This window comes from Phacochoerus africanus, chromosome 7, assembly GCF_016906955.1.
Source record: "Phacochoerus africanus isolate WHEZ1 chromosome 7, ROS_Pafr_v1, whole genome shotgun sequence".
In the NCBI taxonomy this organism is placed as follows: domain Eukaryota; kingdom Metazoa; phylum Chordata; class Mammalia; order Artiodactyla; family Suidae; genus Phacochoerus; species Phacochoerus africanus.
The window spans coordinates 98,243,927-98,266,053 of NC_062550.1; the positions used below are offsets into that span (position 1 = coordinate 98,243,927).

Here is a 22,127-nt window from a genome sequence, read left to right on the forward strand (position 1 = left end):
CATTTTTATCAATAGTAGACCTAATACTTTTTACTCAGTTTGTTCATGGTGAGTATCAGATAAAAACAAAAGAAATATAAACTTCATTATACCAAAAGTCCATCAAATACAGTAAGCATATATACACTATTGTGTTAGATTGCTTAAATTTTAAAATTGCCACTTGATACATCATCCACATAGGAAAATAAACTTGCTGGCTGTTTCCTTGATGATTATAAATTTGTTTAAAATTTGTATATATATATATATATAAATTTATTGTTCATCCAATCACCGTGCAAACAATACTTGCATTAAATTTTAGTTTTTTACTGTCATCATAAATTCTATCATAAAATTATCTAAGCACCTAATGGTTCCCGGAGTGATTATTTTTCCCTTAATTTCTAGGGGATGGTCTGACAGTTCCAACAAAATTTAGCCTCTCTGAAAGGCAAGGGGAGATAAAAGCATCACTGGATGGGAAACCAAGGACTGACATTGCTGCTTTTGAAAATGGAGGTGAGTTCATTTATGACTGATGGATGCTGAATATTATCACCATATAATAAATGGATCTGAATTTTCTTTCTCATAACTAATTGGTTTCATCAACATATTCTTTTGACATTTTTGTTGTTAGCTTTGAACAATCTCCTTGAGGCCAGAAATTGTGTATAATCTATTGCTCTAGACGAATCTCTGTAGTAGAGGGTTTGGCACATGATGCGCACTCCGTAGATATTTGTAGAATAGATGATTTTCTGTTTCAACAGTTGAATGACGGGACGTATAGAGACGTTTATAAAATTCAGAGATGAGTGGAAGTTCACATGCTAAGGCACACTCAGACTATGATGAACAGAACCTCTTGCCTTTCAGTTCAAGGCATCACTGGTAGGTTTTCTTCAAGTTGGCAAAGACCTGACATGATACGGATTGTGAGGAAAAGTAGAATGCTCTTTTTGGCCACAAGGTTTCAAAGTGATTCAGTAAATGTGTTCCAGCTACTACATTGATAAGGTAAACTCACAGGGACTTAGTAGTAGTAGTACAGGAAGATAATGAAATTGATGTCGTTTAAAATACTCAGTAGAATATCTGACCTATAGAAAGATGCTCCATAAATGTCAGCTGTTACCGTACTGGCTCCAACGACTTCTGTACAGAGCAGTCCACATTCGTGCATCATTTTCTAAAAAGGTTCCTTGAAACAAATATTTTATGTGAAGCAAGGGTAACCTGTGTGGTGAAGGATCTGGAATTAAGTGTTTAAGTAATATTCAAAGTACCTCTGGATATTTATCCTAGAAAAATAGATCTTTAGGGAATATAAAAACTACTCTCACATATCTGAAGGTATTAAATGGAAGATAAAATATATCCACTCTGAGTATCTCTAAAGTGTAGTAAAGGGTGGAAGCAGTGATGGTTACGCGGAAAGGCGTGTGAACTGTGAATTTTCCTACAATTACCTCTTTGTAAGTCTACAAACTGTATATTCATATACGTATATATAGGCACACATATTAATCTAAACATAAATGATTAGGGGTGGTGATGGTATCACTGAGAAATATTTACATAAGAGTAGGCAGAAGGAATACCTTAGAGGAGCATTATCCTGTATTGAAAGACAGCTTTGTTCAGCTTTCCGTCACCACTGCTCCTGACGGTAAGTTATTGTCCTAGGAGGTGACTGCTACGTTCCACAGAGGATCATATTTCTTGGAGTGGATGAAAAAGAAGTTTTGACTGAAGGGAAAGAAGTCACCATGTCAAAATGTTCAAATGCTAAAGGTAAGGAGCCAGTCTGTATTTTGATCTATTTGTAATTTGACTAGATAAGTTAAACATAAAGCTTGATTGTTGCAGAAACCAATACGAGAAGCACGGTAATAAATAAAGACATACACAACATACACTAAAGGGGAGTCAAGAGCCCCACGTTTCCTGTCCTGATTCTGTCCCTAATCGATTGCCAGTTGGGCTTTTATCTTTTTTAGCTTCAGCGTCCTTATCGGAAACATTGGCCTGTTGGACTACATAATTTCTAGGAGTCTTGCTAGCTCTAAAAGGGTTCTCTTAAATGGTTACATTCGAGCCCTTTTTAAAGGTTTTTGCTTTTTTTTTTTTCCAAATTCCAGTATTCAGTATGATTGATTTTTTTTTTTCTTTTTAGGGCCACACATGGAGCATATGGAAGTTTCCAGGCTAGGAGTCGAACTGGAGCTGGAGCTGCTGGCCTACAGTACCACAGCCACATCGATACCAGATCCAAGCCGCGTCTGCAACCTGCACCACAGCTCATGGTGACACTGGATCCTTAACCCACTGAGCGAGGCCAGGGACCGAACCTCATGGGTACTAGTCAGATTCATTACACCTGAGCCACAGTGGGAACTCCCACGATTGAATTTTTTTAGAAAGCTTTGTAAAGATACATGTATTGACTGAGAAGGGTATTAGTTTCATGCTGACTTCCCCACTTTATGATTATTACTAAGTATAGTCTGTGAATAATCCAGAGAGATGATAATAAAATACATTGTGTATAGTTTTATGGTCACCTTATCAGCCTTAGAAACCCCCAGCTGGCACCTCTTCTGGGCGGCTCCCTCAATCACAGATGGTACAGCTGTCCTGTAATTAGAAGACTTCACGTATTCTCCCTCTAAATATTAACCAATTTTATCTCTTATTTTCCCCACCATTAAGTAAATGTTCTCAAGAACAGGAAATCAATTTATGATCAAATTATCCTTATGGAAATATTGCATGTAAATCTCTTTTCCTCAATTCATGAAAAAAACACCTCTAACTACACTAGTAATGGTGGCCACCAGTCGCATGTGGCTGTTTAGGTTAATTTAAATTAAATGAAACTTTAAAATTCAGCTCTTTCTTTGCACTAGCATTGTCCGAAGGGCTCAGTATTGATACCACTTGCGACCAGTGGCTGTCATTTCAGACAGCACAGATTTTGCATGGTTCCCTTATTGTAAAAAACTCTATTGGATGGTCCTGCTCCAATGCTTAGAACAAGTGAAGGTGGTTATAAATATTTCTGCTTCCTTGATTTAAATTGCCACATTTGATGTAATGATAACCTTTTATTTTTTTGGTATGCCACAAATGCGTAATTTACATATTGAAAGCATTAGCTGTATTTCCAGATATTTAAATATTTTGCTGGTAACAGATTGGGGGGGGGGTTCAATGTAGTCATTAGAGAATTTCAGTGACAGATTTAAAAATTACTGTACATATGTACTTTAAAGACGTATGCCCATCATATAATGTTTGAAAAGTGAAATACCAACTGAAACACTTCTTTTACTAATATTGACATCTTATTTTCTTAATTTGCTTTAAAAGATAACCAGGACAGTCCTCATCCAAAGAGTTCCCTAACTACCCGACTAGTACCTACAACGCATGTATTAAATGCTACTGAGAATATCAGTATGAAGTGCAGAGAGGACCCCTCTTCAAGTGAGACATTAGCTCTATCGCTTTTTGGCCTTAGATATATGTGTCTTATCATGAATTTGTTTTGCTTATTTGAAGTAGAATTTTAAAAAAGAAAGAAAAAAGATGGGTTGAAAATCATTCAGGATTAAGAACTAAAGACACCATATTCTACTAACTCTGACGAGGAACTGTGGTGTAGGTCCTAGTACCTTGTATGCATTCCCACTAGTTTAATTTAGATACTAAAATGAATAACATACTACCTTCTGGGAAGATTCATTAGTAGAGCATTTTAAATTTCACCCTTAGTGGGATGCATTGGTGAGGTTTTATTATGTTTCAGAGTATTTCTCTTAGTTGGGCTTCTCCTTGCCATTTGGTATTCTCAGCTTCCTCTCTTGGTACAATTAAGACTCATGAATCTTCCTGTTCCCCTCCCTCCCTCCTTCCTTCTCCGTATTTCAGTTATTAAACCCCTGTGATATTCTTTGACCTCAGCAAGGCCCTGAATGGATCTAAGACGGGTTATCTCCAAGAAGCTTGGTTTAGTGAAACTTGTGAAAAAGACGCTTTCCAAATTTTAGGAGTGGGAGGCTAGAGTAAGGCTGGAGCATCATGTTGGGAGAGAAGGTGATGAATCGGAGCCTCACTGAGGGCTTCCTGCTCAGGCTGCAGATGAGAACCAGGGCAAAGCGATTTAGCAGCCGCGATAGATAAACCCATTCACACTACATCGTGAATGTGACGTTCATTTTCTCTGTGTAGTAGTTGCTCATGAATGGTCAAGGTCTCCACACAGAGAAATAATGAGGAATACCCCTCTCTGCTAAATTGTTCTAAGGTTCTCTGAAGAAATGTACTTTAGAAGTTCCTGGAAGATTGAGCGTGCATGTAAAATTTTCCATATAAAAATATGCAAGCAAAAATGAGAACAATTTTGTGATCTTAGCACTTATAAATTCTGCGTATTCAGTCTTGTTGCACAAAACTATCTATATACCCAGTTTCTTAAGACCTTAAAACAATAAGGTGATCTATGCTAAAAGTATTTTATACTAATCCAACTCCTTAAGAAGTAGTAGTTTCGGCTAAAAAAGTACGGATTTATCTTCAAAATAACAATTATACGACTACTTAAAATAACATTATAATGAGATATATAATTATATTTGGATTGTAATTTTATGTTCTTTTAAAAGACGCCACAATTTCTTTGGAGAAAAGCATTTTTTCTCTAGAGGAATGTAACTTATTGCAAGTTTTCTCATCAATCAATTTCTAAGAGTTTTTTTGGTACTTAAAAATACATCACCCTTTGTTCTAGAAAGTAAAGTGTTAGGGTGGCACATTTATTTTTTTCTCTTGCTTGACATGTGAATGCACAGATATGTAATTATCACCTGCAGTCATTTTCAGATGAAACCGTCTCTTAAACAAGTGTAAAAATTTGTGTCTTCTTTAAGTGAATGATGTCCAGCCCGTGAGGAAGCCTCATTTTAAAGGTGTGAAAAAAAGAAAATGGATTTACGATGAACCAAAGAGCTTTCCTGGCCCAGGAATGCGGAGAGGTAAAGTATTGGTGTATTTGATATTCTTAAATTGCCATTTGAAAGGAGATTAAATAATATTTTCTAGCTTAAAACAAGTCACTGTCATGTAACATGTTATTTTAGATGTCCACCCAACTCCAATAAACTTAGTTTTGTCGCTTTCATTGCCTTCCATCATGCTATCAGACAGTTACAGGGCAGTATGTTATTTATGGGTGTGGGACCAACTTGTTTTATCCCTCACTCCCTCCCCCCTTTCTTTTATAGCAGTACAGGCTCCAAATCCCAAAAATAAAATGAGTTACCACCGCAATAATAGAAATGGAAACTCCGAGAACGCAGCCTATGTTCACGTTCAGAAAGATGCTGTCAAGACCGTCTCATGGAATGCACCTCCCCGCGGCAGGCCCACAAACGGGTCCTACCATAGAGCTGACATCAACCAGGAACCCAAATTCAACCTCTGTTCAGGTGAAGCTCTGTACTGAGAGAAGTTCTTGACTCCTGTCTGTGGTCTGCAGGGCCCAGCTAATCTGAATTGCTACCAACTCCCTTCTTCTTTTTCCAGGCCCGTCACCACCCTCACCCCGTAGAAAACTAGGAGGAGGATTTGTCCATGTGCAGGAATGCACGGGATGAAAAGGATATTAGAAAAAACATGTTGGGGGCAGATGGCTTGGCACTGGCCCTCCCTAGAGTTTTGTCTCACACCACCGACGGCACCTTGCTCCCCCTGGGTAGCTCTCTTTCACTCTGGAGGATTGCTTTTGGATGGTTGACATTTCCTTGTTGCACTACCTGCATTTGCTCAATTATCAGTTTCAGGCTAGTGCCTTAGTGTTTCTTTAGGCCTTCATGATTACTTTCGGAAAGGGTTCGTTTGGGGGTTAACGGCGATCTGTTTTAACAGCCTCTCGTCTCTCTCACCCATGTGCAGTTTGCTGCTACATCATTTATTTTGCCACGTAACAGGCCAAGTCAGAGTGTATGTCAGGGAGGGCAAGGCCGAGAGCGAGGAGAGAACCAAATCCCCTTTTATCCCGTCTGAGCTAAGTTTTGCTCATTTGAAGTTGGGTTTTAGTTTTCTCAGCTTAACAAAAAGTCACCCATTTCATGTTTGTATTTTCCTATGTTCCCAGTCTAGTTAGTGAAGCTCTGAATATTGTGTGTTTTCCAAAACATAAGTAAAAACTCGGTCTCTCTCACATCCTTCCTTTAACTTAAATAGAAGTTAGATTTATTTAAATGGTTTCTCTTCTATTTGTTTTGAGCAGAATGATGCATGGATTTATATGTACAAATATGGATATTCCGAAGTGAAACAGAGTTTTAATTTTGTTTATTACTATTATTATTTTGTTATTAATTTTATTATTATTTTGCTGTGAGTGGATAGCAGTTTGGTATCATGGTCTAGATTTGTGTTAAGATGGCTGCATCTTTCCTCCTTCCTTCCTTCCTTCCTCCCGCCCTTCCTTCCACTCTGCCACTATTAACAGAATTATATGTAAAATCATGGTAAAGCCAGGACATGAAATATTTTGATCATGTAGCCATAGCATACTCTTCTTTAGCTTAGCCTCTTGGGACCAGGCCTTCTTTGAGGAACTGAACAGCCAGTTAAGGGATGTGTAACTGTGTTCATTGACAACTGACATACTCTTAATAAGCTCACTTGTATCTCTGATGCCTTAGCCTTGAAATGGTGAAATGAATTACTTACAGAATAGGGAGTTCCCATTTTGGCTCAGTGGCAAAGAACCTGACTAGTATCCATGAGGATGTGGGTTCGATCCCTGGCCTTGCTCCATGGGTTAAGGATCTGGCATTGCCATGAGCGTTGGTGTAGGTCGCAGATGTGTCTTGAAGCCCGCGTCGCTGTGGCTGTGGCATAGGCTGGCAGCTACAGCTCTGATTCAAGCCCTAGCCTGGGATTTTCCAAATGCTGTGGGTGTGGCCCTAAAAAGCGCGCGCGTGCGCGCGCGCACACACACACACACACACACACACATTAAAGAATAGCTTCACCTCTGATATGTGTATAAATCTGAAACAGTAGTCCTGCAATATGCTTTTAACATTATAAAATATTTAATTCTTTTTTCCTTTTTTTCTCAGATAAATATACATCAACATCATATAATGGTTCAGCCTGGCGAAAAAGAATTCCTTTTTCAAAAACATATTCAAAAACTGAAAAGATATATACAGGTAAATGTTTCCAAGTGATTGTAATATCTCAGATAATTCTGAAAATGAATGACAGGTTTTTAAGCTCAAGGAACATATTTTAGAAAGTTTAGAGAATTTTCATGGTGTATATGAATACAGTAACTTTTAGTAATATCTTGTCTACTAGCAATTTAATTTTACTTTTAAATTGTTTTAAAATGCTGATTTGTATGTGTTCTTAGAGACAGAAGCATAGAGGATTCAGCAATTATACAATATGTTAAGATGCAGTCTTTGTTGAACTACAAAGCACTATATAAAACTATATTTTGACACAAAATTACAGCCCTACTATATCCACCATGGACACATATTGGCTTGTGCAGATTGACAGATGTAAGATATACTTCCCGGGCTGAGAAGTTCGAAGTAACTGTGATCTCATGTCTGTTGTACTCTGTGCTCTGGGAGGATGTAGGGATTCTGGGAGCAGCCCCAGGGTAAAGGTTTGTAGCAGACCTGACCTCAGGTTCTTGGTATGATTCTTTTACTAAAAAAGCTTGGTGTCTTCCCCTCAGCTTATTCTGGGGCTGGTTCAGTAGTTTTGGAAAACCACACAGGGTAAAATGATTTCAGCTACTTCTTAGAAAACTGAACCTTTCAGAAAACGTCTTAGATGGGAATTCCTACCTAAATCAGTAGCCTAGAACTTTCAGAATCATCTGAAGTCATTAAACTCTTATACAAGAGAGTCCTAGAATGAATCAGATCACATACGGACTAGAAACTGTACACATTCCAAATTAAATAGCTGAGATCTTCTAAAGCAGTATTTCCCTAAACTCTTGACTGCAACTGTAGTGCAGTATGTGGACCTGTATGTGGATTTATACAGGAGTCAATTGTTTTTCTTTTTTCCCATCTCTTCCCAAAGCATATTGTACTGCAACAAAACTCTGCTGAAGGGCTATTTAATTGAGTATATTTTCTCTTAACTTCGTGTGAGTTGCACTTAATGTGGGGAGGAAGGAGGTGAAAAGCCAATGAAAATCCTGGATAAAATTACAAATTGTCAAGCCCATGGTTTCCTTGTGGGCGGGATGTTACTGGGAGTGTTAAAGGATGTACCCCTCACCCCTGCCCCTGTCCCAGTGACTGCCCTTGTATCTCAGAAGCCTTCCCCCATTGCATTCCTCATAGTTAAAGATGAATTACGGAAGGATTTAGGGGAAAGAGGCGTCAATTCAGAGTATAAAACATGTACCATCCATGTACAGCAAAGAAAAGAGGATGCGACCGGGGATATGAGCTGATGGAACTGCTTTTTGCTTTCAATCTGGAGAATAAGAAGGAGGGTGTGGAGAGACAGCAAGACACCAGAATCCGTGGGGAGCCACCTACTCAGGACTAGTCCCCTCCTCCTCTTTTTCCATGACTTCCATCTATGCCAGGTTCCAGGGGTAGAAAGGTCAATTATAGACTTTCCCTTGAATATTACAAGAATCTGAGCATAAAGAGGATCTGCCTTGCACTTCCCAGGTGGCAATGTAGTGGGGAAAGCTTTGGAGAGAATTTGTCAAGGCCATGTGCTGGTGGGACTGCAGGGAGGGTAAACCATGTCTGACGCAACAGGGCTGAAGACAGAGCCTCTGGAGACGGCCAAGCTCCAAGGTTGCTCGGGAAGCCATCGTATCTTCCTGTGCATTTCAAGGGAGAGTGAGCTCCTGGGAAAGAGGACCAGCAGGGCTGCACACAGTCTCCTGGCTGGGGCTGCAGGGGTAGCTTCAGAAAGATGCCTTGTGGTCGGGTCCTATTCCAGAGGAGGATTCAGCGGGAGCCTCAACAGATTGCTCTGCTAGGGTGTCAGTTAGAAACCAGGCCACCATCCACTGATCAACATCCTTGTCACTCAATGTCTCGACGGAGGGCCACCAGCAGTGACATTCCTTGGGAGCTTGTTAGAAACGTGGCGTCTCCATCTCAGACCTGCTGAATCATTACGGCATTTTAACAAGACCCCCAGGTTAGCACATGCACATTAACGTTGGAGCAGCCTGAGACTCTTGTTACCTAGGCCGCTGCTGACAGCACATGGCTCAGACCTTGTGGAAACCCGAGATTGGGGAGAGAACATTCTCTTCCTCGCTGTCATACAGCAGCAGCCACTTTCCCCGGCCCTGGCCCCAGCCCTAGAAATGAGGATAAGCAGCAGGAAGGTGGGGGAGGGAGAAGAACTCTGAGGAGCAATTCCAAATCTGAATGCAATTAAAATGTAAAGGTGAAGCAACTAAGACATCACTGAATGGTGTAAGTTTATATGCAAAGGACTGGGTACGTCTTCTATTATCAGGGGGAGGGGGGACTTAGAGGCAGGACGTTACATAGAATTCCAACGAAATAAAGTTAGTTTTATTATTTACCTGAGCTTTGGGCTGGGAAATTTGTAACCCCTCAATTCTTCTCCTCTCCAATTTTGTTGTCATCATCAGAAGAGAGATAAAGGTTAGCTTGTGCTTCCTCCTCTGCACTTCCTGCTGGAGCACAGAGGAGAGGTTTCGGCTTTTCCCAGTGGACAGATGGACTGCTGGAGAGAGGAGGCCGCGAACACAAGCTGCCGCTAGTCTGTTTCTCTAAGGACTATCTGGGAGCCAAGGCCACAGAAGTGTAAACGGGCAAGAGGAACCATCTGGGAGAATGCTGCTGGATGCCATTTTGAATAATGCAATCAGAGAGGAAAATGTGTCTGTGGGAATGGAGGACAGGAGCTGGAGGCAGTGAGATGTGTCATTGTCAGCCTTCTCTTGGGGCCACATGCCCTTTCTGGTGGGGACGTAGCTGGTGTGACTAGAGGTGCCTAGTCCGTAGGAGGGACTGTTAGCTGTGTTCATTCTGGGTACCCCAGGGCGCAGCCTTATCTGTGGTAGTATTTCCATTCCTTTCTATCCTTCCATCTAAATTCAAAACCCAGAAAGCTTCAGAAAGAAGTGGAATTAGTTTGAATGGCATTCTGAAAATCTGTGCATTAAAACAATGGGCTTAGTTTTTGTTTTGTCTTCAGATTTACCGTAAGTAATTGGCCAAAGACATGCAAAATGTTAGGACCCTGAAGAATGCCGAAAAAAGAAAATAGTTGAAATATTTTTTATGTTTTACTGTTAGAGCCAAGAAGAAATGGGAGCAAGTAAACCTGGAGGTCGAGAGAAGAGAAAAATGAGAAAAGAGAAAAGTGCCAGAAATCATCTGATTTACAATCAAAAAAGAAATTTCAAAGAATGAGATATTCAAGTACTCCATACTATATACTGGATAGCCAAAGATGATAAAATGCAAATTCTGAAAATAAGATGCAGGAAGTACATTGTGCTCTTTCAAAACTGATAAAAATGCAAATTACAAACAGCTGCTTGTGTATTTATGTAGGTCTGGAATTCATTCGATGCATTGCCACAAACATTTAATAAAATTTAAAAGTTTGACAATTAAAATCACTCTTTAATTGTAAGCTAAGTTAGATTGCACAGATTGAGGAGTAAAATTGTGCTTTTGATCTCTGTTTTACACTATTCTTTAAGAAAGAAACCTCATAATTTCTCTCTTAACCTAGATTTTAAGCTGGGCCCTCCGTGATAGTTACTGATAAAATGTAAGCAAATTCAATGAAGTCCCAGGGTTATAGTTTGGTGATGAGTATGCTAGAGGAATTCTAATAGAAATACACTTTGATGTATCATATAAAGAGACAAAGATTGGTTTATTATTCAGGGCAGTTTGCTGAACAATGTCTTTTAATTGGCAATTGCAAAATCTATCTGCTGAGATGTGCTACATTCAAAACTGAAAAATAAACATTTTCCTACCAGGAAAACAAAAATTATGTGATCATTACTGGAGAAAAGTACTTGTGAAAGGAAAAGAAAAAGTGAATTAATAACACAGTTTCTCAAAAGTCTTAGTGAGCTTTTAAGGCTTCATAACTCCAGAAGTATAAATGCTTATACATGTAAGACAGACATCATTTGAAAACTTATTTCCATTTTCTCTGTGCTTGTTTAGAATCGTGAGTCTTGAACAACAATTCTTTAAGGAGAAAAATTTTCATCTGTAGAGTGCCTGAAATAAAAACTTAAAAATGTATTTTTCAAACTTAAAAATAAGTATGAGAGCAATATAAATAATTAACCTTTCAAATGATGTTTTTATAAGTTTGTAACATGTATACTTCTGAATTTATTAAGGCTCAGAAGTTCACTAAGATTTTGGCTACCTGGTATTTAGACCTGCATGCCTCTGGTGGTTACTGGTAGCCTCTTTTTCAGTATTTATTGGGGAAGAGAGGAAATCAAAGTTCTTAGAAATATTTTATTTTAAAACATTTTATCTGATATGATTCTAGCTTGTAGAGTAATAATTGCTAGTTTCTGGCTTTTAATGCTTCTCTATCATGTTTTGATATTGTCATTTTTATTATTATTATTTTTTTTTTACAACTAGAGCAGGTGGAAATGAAAATTGTACTAGCAGATTATCTTGGCAAGGTAGATTTGAGAGGGATGTAAGAAGAGAGCTGAATTGAAAAGCTGTCTGAATGGAGACTTAAATTACATTTAACAAGCAGATCTATGTCCTTCCAAACCTTTTCAACTAATGATGATGAAGGAAGTGTTCAAAGAAGGAAATCCAAGATATTTTCTTGAATTACACATTCTCAGTATATAATCTTCATTGCCTGCCAAATGCTGAAGAATCAATGAGGAATGAGAAAAATCTGAAGGAGGGCTTAAATATGTTTCTTCTGGATGTGTACATGCAAAATTCCTGACTATACATTTTTATTACGATAACTTTTGCCTAAAGGACCAAGCAAGGTGATGGCATTCACCAAACTAGTTTTTATGTTTGTGGCTTAGGAAAAAGCCACTTGGTATAAATCAGGGTAATCTTGGTTCATAACTAAGAAGGAAGACAGCAAACCCCAAAATAAGATAGGGTATACCAGAGATGAGTGGACAAACGAACATTTGGAAGCCAGCAGAAGCAATGCTGAATAACTCCTAGACATGTAAATACTGTATATAAGTTCACATTCCACAATGCCACTGGGGGCCAGTTGCCTTTCTGGCATGTAGAAAAGCTTTCAATGAATTTCACTGGTGTTCTGCCATTCCACTCTTCTCAAAATGTAGCAGCAATAAAAAATGATAATAAAACAGTATTTATTGGATACGTAGTGTCCAAGGTTGCTGGAACCGCCATAAAAGAGTATGTCAAGCAACCGACCCTCGCTGTCTTAAAAGTCTCGAATTTAGACGTCTGAAATCAAGATGTCAGTAGGCTGGCTCCTGCTGAAGGGTATGTTCCGGCCCTGTCTTCTTAGCTTCGAGACCACTGTGTTCTCTCTGTGTCTCTTCGCATCATCGTCCCATTACGGGTGTTTCCGGGCTCCTATTTCTTCTTTTGTAAGGACACAGTCACGTTGAATTCGGACCCATCCTAATGTCCTCATTTTAACTGCATTACCTCTGTAGAGACCTCATATCCAAATAAGGTCACATTCTGAAGTATAGGGAGTTAGACCTGCAACATATGAATTTTGCGCGGACACACCAATGTGTGTCTGGCACTCTTCCAGGGCAGGTGAGTAGATCTTAAGTGACAAGTCTAACGCTCCCATCTCCCTAAACATTTGAATACCTTCCTCTACAATAAAAATAGGCCTGACATCTCTGGTTTGCTCACTCTGAGCTAGCTTTTAGTCCATATGTAAGCAAACCAGCCAACCAACCAGCCAACCCTTTATACTCCCTGAGCTGCAACTACGTGGAACATCTCCACTTAGTGGGTCCATGTCAACAAGTTTGGTTTGATCCAGATTTGTATTCCTTCCATGGTTATTCCACATCTTTAATCGTCATTACTACACATATTCCCTGGACTTCTGCCTGTATAAATTAGAAAACTCAAGTGGTTATTTTGACGTGCAGCGTACTTTCTCATTGTAAGGTACATTGTGCCTCACCTTTCAGAGCCTGCTGGGACTTGAGTCCAGTTATAGATTTAGTAGCAAAGAAGGTTAGTGATGGTGAGTCCTGAGGGAATCGGCATGGCTTTCATGGCAGCTGCCTCAGGGTTAATCTCAGATGCGGTTGGAAAGGATGCTTCTACTGAGGGTGGAGAGACTACTACTTCTGGCAAAGAAGACTCATCAGAATTTAGGGGCTCTAGAGTTCCCGTCGTGGCGCAGTGGAAACAAATCCGACGAGGAACTATGAGGTTGCAGGTTTGATCCCTGGCCTTGCTCAGTGGGTTAAGGATCCGGCATTGCCGTGAGCTGTGGTGTAGGTCTCAGACGTGGCTCAGATCTGGTGTTGCTGTGGCTGTGGTGTAGCCTGGTGGCTACAGCTCTGATTCAGCCCCTAGCCTGGGAACCTCCATATGCCATGGGCGCAGCCCTACAAGGACAAAAGCCAAAAAAAAAGGAGTTTAGGGGCTCAATGTCCCCAGGTTCTTCAGAGTCTTCCCACATGTCTCTATTTCAAATTTCAGGATTGTGTCCCTTTCCAATCAATGCCATCACTTTAACACTCGATAACCTATGAGCCTAGAAGTTCAATTTGCATTGTAATTCAACCACTCTGGGATGAGATACGGGGTTTTCAGCACTCTCAACCCTATGCCATGAGAGATAAAGGGCCTATTTTCAGGGCAGACAGAGAAGATTTCAGGTCAGTTTATGTGAGCTATGAGCTAGGAATCTGTTAATGTAAAGAAAAATGTACAACATGAGAGTTGTGAGTTCAAGTTTTATTCAGGGTCTTGCTGAGAGCTATAGCTTGGGAAATAACCTCTCAGTAGCTCTGAATAACCAGCTCTGAAGAGGCAGAGGAGGAACTGGGGCTAACTGGAGAGAAGGAACTCTCTCTCTTTATATGCACACACACACACACACACACACACACACACACACACAAATATATATGTGCATACGCATTTTCTGGCTAACACTAAAGATTTTAGTGTTTTTCTTTGAATAGGAAGATCCACGAATCTGGAAATCGTTGAAGTGTTTCCTAGGGAGCCTGTTTCTTCAAAAGCACAGAATATCTCATCCTGTTTTTTTCTGTGCTGAGTTCCTCTCGGGGCATGGTTGTCACTGGGCAACTGCAGTGAGGTGTTATTTAACCCTTTGTATATAACTGGATGGTGAGTTTGTTCCTTTTTTATTTTTTACAAAGTAAAATTCCTGAGCTCATTTTTTTTTTTCTTTTTTAATTTTGTTTAGTAACATCGGGAGCAACCAGCCAATATCATTATATTTTGGTTAGTTTGACAAAAATGCCCCATAGAAATGGGTGATATTTTGCATACTTCTATTGCCACATTACATCATGACCTGTCAGTGCTCTATAACTAGAAATAAAATAGTGTTTCTAAATTAATCAAATTAGAGATCCAAGCTGAGAAACCTCAGACCCAATGCAAAAACCTCATCCTTAAGTTATGTCCCAGAGTTCCCATTGTGGCTCAGTGGTTCAAGAATCTGACTAGCATCCATGAAGACTCAGGTCCGAGCTCTGGCTTAACCCACTCAGTGCGTTAAGGAGCCAGTGTTGCTGTGAGCTGTGGTGTAGGTCACAGAGGCGGCTTGGATCCTGCGTTGCTGTGGCTGTGGTGTAGGCCAGCAGCTACAGCTCCTACTTGACCCCTAGCCTGGGAACCTCTGCAGGCCGTGGGTATGGCCCTAAAAAAAAAAAAAAAAAAGTTATGTTCCCATAGAGCCACTCTCAGTGTCTCTCAGTATCAAAATTTATTAGGGTTCTCCAGAGAAACACAACCAATAAGGTGTGTGTATCTATATAGAAAAAGAGAAGGAGGGAGGGAGAGACTTATTACAAGTAGTTGATTCATGAATGTGCAATGGTTATGTGCATCAACTATAAAACTTTAGTGAAAGTTATTAACAAAACCTAAACAAATAAATGCTATGTCATGATCATGGACAGGTAGACAACATCTTCAAAGATGTCGGTTGTCTGCAGATGGATCCAGTCATGACGTCATTCAATCAAAATCCTAATGCGTTCTTTTCGTGACACGTGATAAGCCTCTTCTGCAATTACCATGAGGTTCCAAAGTCTCGAGAATTTCCAAGACACCACCAACAGCGAAGACTCAAGTGTGGGGGCTTCCCCTGTCCAATATCAAGATGCGCTCTAAACTATAAACTATACTGTATATTTGCTATAGCATAGTATCCGCCTTGTTAAGATACATGAGGCAAAATGACACAGAATCAAGAGCCTAGAAAACAAACCAACATATCGGTGAACATCTGATACGTATACAAGAAAAGGTCTTGTAGCTCAGTGGAGAAATAAGTGGCTATTTATTGAATAAATGTTTTGGGAAAGTCAGTATCCACAAAGAAAAAAAAAAAAAAGACAATGGATGCCTAATCACACACCAAAAATACATTTCAAATGAAGCCAACACTGTCTCAGGCAAAACATAAAATCTACAGAAACTACTTGTCGAATGTATACATGAGTCCTAGGTTATTTAGATACATGCCACTGAATGGAAAGTTCGGTAAACCTCTATTCAGCGTTATGCTTGTCGATATACAGGTGATGAAGGGAAGGCAGGAAGAGAGACAGGCAGGCGTGTTCCGCTCCTGAAGTCACAAGAACCCCCTAAACATTCTTTCCACGTGGACAAGGGCACATTTATAAAAATTTGGCACTAGCCCTCGTGCATTTATCACTTAAGGGGCTGTGTTCTCTTTCTCTTCTTAACTTCAAAGTCTTTCTTCCTTTTATGGAAATAACTTCTTGTCTCACAATACAGCTTCTATATATTTTAACCTAAATCCTGTTTTCTTAGATTTCCTTGAGGGCCCCGAAGATCTTGTTTTTAATTCTGATGTTAGGACACATACATAAAGAAAGTTACTATAGATAGCCTTTCCTTTGAAAATGATGTTTGGCTTCTTTTTCCGGAGGCGGCTGCCATTTGACCTGGAAATCAGTTTCTTTTATTTACAACTATTTTACCACAAATTGGAGTCTAAACTGCTTGAAAAAATAAAAGCCATAACTTCTCATTGGCTCCTGGCATAAACTCAGAAGGACAATTTATACCATTTGTAAGTTAATCAAAACAGATCATCCACAGTAAGGCTGGGAGAACTTTTGGTTCCAATTCAATCTGCTTTGGGGTGGTTTTGGTTGGTAGTGTTGTGGAGATAATTGCCCTTATTGCCAAGTTGATATTTATGTTTTTTCCCCCAGAGAAAATACTACCAAAGAACAAATTAAGGGTGATTAATTGCCAAGGAGTTCAATAAGCTTACAAGGGCTTTGGAGCCAGATGGCATTTTTAGGCTCCTGGCTTTGCCTTTTGCTGTTTGACCTGGGAAGAAATACTTAGTCTCTCTGTGCAGAACTTTCTTCATTTATAATAATACCTTCCTGATAAAATTGTTATGGGCATTAGAGATAATATATGAAGTGCCAAGAGTTGTGTCCAGGAAAGAGGTTGTTTATAAATGATCTTCATTTAATATTATTTTGAATTATCTGACAGTTTATCACTACTTGTTGATCAATATAATAGAAATAATGTGACCACACTCTTAGAACTTAAGCTGATATTTGCTTTGCCAGATATGAAACAGCAACTTAATATAATAAAAAAATCAGGATGTTTCTTTTTTTTTTTTCTTTTTTTTTCCTTTTTGCCATTTCTTGGGCCGCTCCCGCGGCATATGGAGGTTCCCAGGCTGGGGTCCAATCGGAGCTGTAGCCACCGGCCTACGCCAGAGCCACAGCAACGCGGGATCCGAGCTGCGTCTGCAACCTACACCACAGCTCACGGCAACGCCGGATCGTTAACCCACTGAGCAAGGGCAGGGACCGAACCCGCCACCTCATGGTTCCTAGTCGGATTCGTTAACCACTGCGCCACGACGGGAACTCCAAAAAAAATCAGGATGTTTCTGTTGAAACATAGGGTAGAAATACCGTTAAAGCTGTTTTGGAGACCAGACTGATCATTCTCAGACTCCCTTGCTCTTTGCCTGTGAGATCTCTTGGTGACTGAGGATGCACAAATGTTTCCCTTTCTTACATTTTAGATTCAGGAGCAAATCTATATCCAGTATTTTAATAGGAATATATATGTATATAACACAATAAGAACAAGATAAATTTGATATATTATACCATTAAAAATTACACAAGTCACATGTTGCAGGAAAATTTTTAAGGTGCTTTTTTAGTTTTTTTAAATTATGATTTAATATTTTATACCCTGGGGCTTGAAGCCCTGGGAAATTTCTAGCCCAGGGCACTGTAGGTCTGCCTAGAGTCAAAAAGTGATTTTTCATGAGATTTTCCAGAGGGAAATAATTTCAAATTTGCTTTCTCCTAACCTCCAGAAACTTTTTTTTTTCTCCATCGCTAGTGCGTTATGTTTAAAGGATATACAATTGCTTTCATCATACTATATAAATTCTTCAAATGAGGATTTTTTTTAATCAAAGAACTATATTTAAAATTACAGAGAGAACATTTATAGTCAGTTGATTTTATGTTTCTTGCATGGGCCTGAATAATCAAGAAATTATTGGGAGAAAATAGGTAAATTTACATAAGTTTATATTTTTTGAATCATCTTCAGACTAACACTGTGTTATATAATTTGTAAGTTTGACTCTGAAACATATTAATATAGTAATGTGCTATTATATTAATATACATTAATGTAGTAACATGATATATTAAAGGTATTTATTTTCAGAAGTTCACAAAATTCAGATTCCACACTGACAGCTTTTATCCAGTGGTGTGCTGATAATGTTTAACTACTGATTCTCGGGGAATTCCCATCATGGCTTAGTGGAAACGAATCTAACTAGTATCCATGAGGACGCAGGTTCGATCCCTGGCCTTGCTCAGTGGATTAAGGATCCAGCATTGCAGTGAGCTGTGGTGTAGGTCCCGGATGCGGCTCAGACCTGACATTGCTCTGGCTGTGTAGTGGGCCAGTGGCTACTGCTCCAATTTGACCCCTAGCCTGGGAACCTCCGTATGCCGTGGGTACAGGCCTAAAAAAAAAAAAAAAAAAAAAAAGCCTGATTCACAGGTAAAAGAGCTGCAATTTGTAGAACTGCTGATTTCTGATTACAAAAACTCCCAAAATAGCTGATTTAAAGATCCAAAATCAAAGTCATCGAACACAGAATTAGGAAGAAATATACACAACGGGCTCTCCTCGACTGGAAAGAACTCACTCAGCACACCTCGAATATTCTCCATTTTATAATAAAATAATCAGATTAAATTTAATTCATATTAATTGTGTGCCTTTTTAAGAACCATTTCCTATTCAAGATATAGGAGATATACTGCTAATTGTAAATTATACATATTGTGAGTTTGTTTATTGCCTCATGAAGGTAAGGATTTTTTAGTTTATTATTGACTTCTCTGCGCCTGCAGTGATGACTGACACATAGTAGGCAATGAGTAAAGACTCATCCACTCAAATAAAGGAGACTCAGTCTCTGTCTTAAACAAGATTATACCTTCTATCAGAAAATGATACAAAATGGCTTTGAAGGAGAAAAACAGATTAGACCATGTAATAATTAACAGGCCTTAGTATTTTTCTAAAGTCGAAAGTTAAATTATAATGAAATCCACAATATTATAATCAATAACTTTATCTCTAGCAAAAGTTCTATTTTATTGAAGTATTATATGTTGTATTCTGCAAATAATAACAGCAGTAACTCCAAGAGTAATAGAAAAACTTTATAGAATGCTTACCCCATGCTAAGCACCTACTTAGTGAATTACACATATGATTGAAATTAATTCTTTCGACTATGCACTAATGCTACTTTTCAACCTTATACATGAGAACACTGCAATTCCAAATTGCTCTGTATCTTGCTCAACAGCCAGTAAGTGCGAGGCCCCATTTGGTACCTCAGTCTTTCTGATTCTAGAATCCATGTTCCCAAGCTCTATGTTCATTCTTCTAAACACTACCTTTCATCTTTGTTGCTACAAAGCGGTCCTGGAGGACTCACATTTTCATGTGAATGCTTTGCAAAGAGCAAAATATTCTAAGAAAAGGGAAGCCTAGAGGCAGGAAGAACCCTGTCTAGATTTCATCAAGCCAAGGAGGACTCTCAGGTCTTCATTTCAGAAATTGTGAAGCCGCCAGTGCAGCTGGATCCAAGGGAAGGAAAGAGAGAGGGAGTGTTTGCATGATGAGGTTGGAGAGGTGGGCTGTGGTCAGGTGGGGATCTGCTGTCATCTCCAGACTTCAGCCTTTTCGCTGAGAACCCTGGAAGCCCTGGGAAGGTTTTCAGCAGAGGGATGCCGCAATCTGCTTTCCGTTTCTAAAGGCTCATGGTGGCTGCTAAAGTTAACAGACTCCAGGTAGGAGGAGAGCTATAATCTGGAGAGGCCAGTGAAGAGGTCATCACCATGATACCCCTGAGCCAGTGAGCGGGTGCATGGTTTGGGACAGGGTCATGGTGTAAAGGGGCTGGATTCTGAATCACAGAACTTTTCATGGATTTGTAGAGTGAGAGAAATAAAGAATTCAAGGTTAACCCCAAGGGTTTAGTGCAACCCAGCGGAGGCTGGAGACTCTAAGAGGAACAGGGAGTTTGCCTAAGGTTAAATCCTGGTTGAGATGCTTCAAAAGAGAATGCCTATGATGACAATTGAAAATGTTTACTTCTCTTCTAAAAATTCTTATTTATTTGTTTCTTTATGTCTTTTCTTTTTTTGCTTTTAGGGCCACACCGACGGCATATGGAGGGTTCCCAGGCTAGGGGTTGAATAGGAGCTGTAGCTGCCAGGCTACACCACAGCCACAGCAACATCAGATCCGAGCCATCTGCGACCTACACCACAGCTCGCGGCAATGCCAGATCCTTAACCCACTGAGCGAGGCCACAGATTGAACCTGCATGCTGTGGATGCTAGTCAGATTCGTTTCTGCTGAGTCATGATGGGAACGCCTAAAAATTCATATTTAAAGAAGTTCCCAAACCTTAATTGTCAGATTCAGTGCTTATATTCTAAGGCAATTATTCAATTATTACTCAATTATTCAGTGTTTATATTCTAAGGCAATTATTCAATCATTCAATTATTTCTGAACTTAGAATTTTATTCAGATTCCACTAATAGAAGAGCCAAACCCATGAAGAAAGTTTGAAAATACTAAATACAAACGAAGTTAAAGAAAATGTCAATTCTGGACACTAGAGGTCAGCCTTATCACACAAAGAAAATGAATCTAGGCCAAAATTACAAGAAGACAGTTTGAGAACATTTATTTCTAACTCGCTGATGCCAACAGTAGGAGTCTCCAGCAATGAAAACAAACAAGGCATAACCTTTTCATTGAAGACATTTTATAGAATGAAAAATAATTTATTTCCGTTTATAAGGATCCAGAGAAGCTATAATGCAGCTTGGAGGCTTCTATAGTATTTGAAAATAAAAGCCTAAAGACAGATGGAGCAGCGGGCCCTCTGGGGCGTATTTTTCTCTTGATGCCCTTGCTGAAGTCATGCTTGCAGCAATGAATTGCATTCAGATAGGGAAGAGAGCAACCCAGCTTGTCCCCGTTCAGATTTGGTGTTCCTCTCCAGTGCCAGGCTGCAGCTTAGGTATATATGTCTCCTAAGGAAGGTGACATGGCTGCCTGAGGCCCTCCTTAAATCAGTTGTAGCTCTTGGGGCCAGCAGGTCCTGAGCGCTTGAGATGGGGTGTGGTAATCGTCCTTCCATCAGGGACTAGAGGAGGAGGTGAGAAATAGAACAAGAAAAGAAGGAGTCCATAAAGGCGGAAAGTGCAGAGCCACAGCAGAACGAATACAACGTTCCCGTCAGACAGAAAGGATGAGAGAAAAAAAGAAATATTTATTTTAATATGAGGGAAAGGGACACGCATGTGCATAAAATAGGTGGCACGTTTGTGTTTGTTAGAAAATGGAGTAGGTGCTGATAGGGACAGGAAAAATTGTCAGCAGTTAACATACTAGATTCCAATTTGAAGGGAGTGTGATTATTGGAAAAATTCAGTTATTTTGATAAACAAATTGAAAAGGGGTGGTGTGTGTGTGTGTGTGTGTGCATGTGTCTGTGTAAAAGCGGCAGAGACACGGAGATAGAATATCTGTTTCTCCAGGTACTGCTTTACCTTCTGTTAAACTGCTATTTAGAACTAGACATACATTCAATCAGGATATGTTTCTTGACAATAGTATTTAAAAATATGATGCTCATAGAATGACATTATTATGTGTTAAAACTGCTGCCTCGCTTTTTCTGTGGAATAGAGAAATACATAAATGTTTATACCTTTATAGGGATACAGGACAAAAGTACTATAATTTATTGCCCCCAAACTCTGAAGGGGTAAGGGGACTAAAAAATTATTAAGGCTAATTAAGCACATGGGACTACAACGTACCATCACTAGAAATCCTTATTTGCATCCAGTTGAAGTGTTATGCTTCTTTCATTCATCTGTCATATCAATTACATATCTTTGCTCCTTTTAATCACAGTCTCCCATCTCTTATAGACAAAGAACTTCGACTAGGACTTCAGGTGGTGATCAGGTGTTTATACTTTTTGTTCCACTTTTTCTTTGTTGGCTCAATAAAGCCAGCTTTCCCTCGTCCTTTTTATTTTTCCTAAATTCCTCCTTCTTGCCCTACCTTCTTCCTTGTAACACCCCTTGTTCTTGCTCCTCTGGCTCCTTCCCTCCTTTGCCCCTCCCCCCACCCTTCCTCCTGTCTTTTTGTGTTCCGTGAGTATGTGTTAAACTCATTACATGGCAGACACTTGCTGGATGGCAAGATGAGTGAGCTGAGGTGGACACATCGTCCCTGCTCCCAAGAAACTCAGATAGATAT

The 22,127-nt window shown here is 39.5% G+C and overlaps 1 protein-coding gene across 2 annotated transcripts in view; it reads left to right on the plus strand.

The window, feature by feature from the left end:
* C7H12orf50 (chromosome 7 C12orf50 homolog) overlaps positions 1 to 10,663 on the plus strand; it is a 30,612-nt gene extending 19,949 nt beyond the window's left edge. The window contains exons 8-14 of one of the 2 annotated variants that reach the window (XM_047788604.1): positions 394 to 504; positions 1,675 to 1,782; positions 3,361 to 3,477; positions 4,920 to 5,024; positions 5,274 to 5,477; positions 7,125 to 7,217; positions 10,338 to 10,428. In XM_047788604.1, coding sequence (XP_047644560.1) covers positions 394 to 504; positions 1,675 to 1,782; positions 3,361 to 3,477; positions 4,920 to 5,024; positions 5,274 to 5,477; positions 7,125 to 7,217; positions 10,338 to 10,363 — 764 coding nt within the window. In that variant the 3' untranslated portion in view covers positions 10,364 to 10,428. Of the gene's footprint in view, positions 1 to 393; positions 505 to 1,674; positions 1,783 to 3,360; positions 3,478 to 4,919; positions 5,025 to 5,273; positions 5,478 to 7,124; positions 7,218 to 10,337 lie in introns of both variants that reach the window. The other variant, XM_047788603.1, reaches the window with a different exon arrangement.
* Positions 10,664 to 22,127: the final 11,464 nt, after the last annotated feature.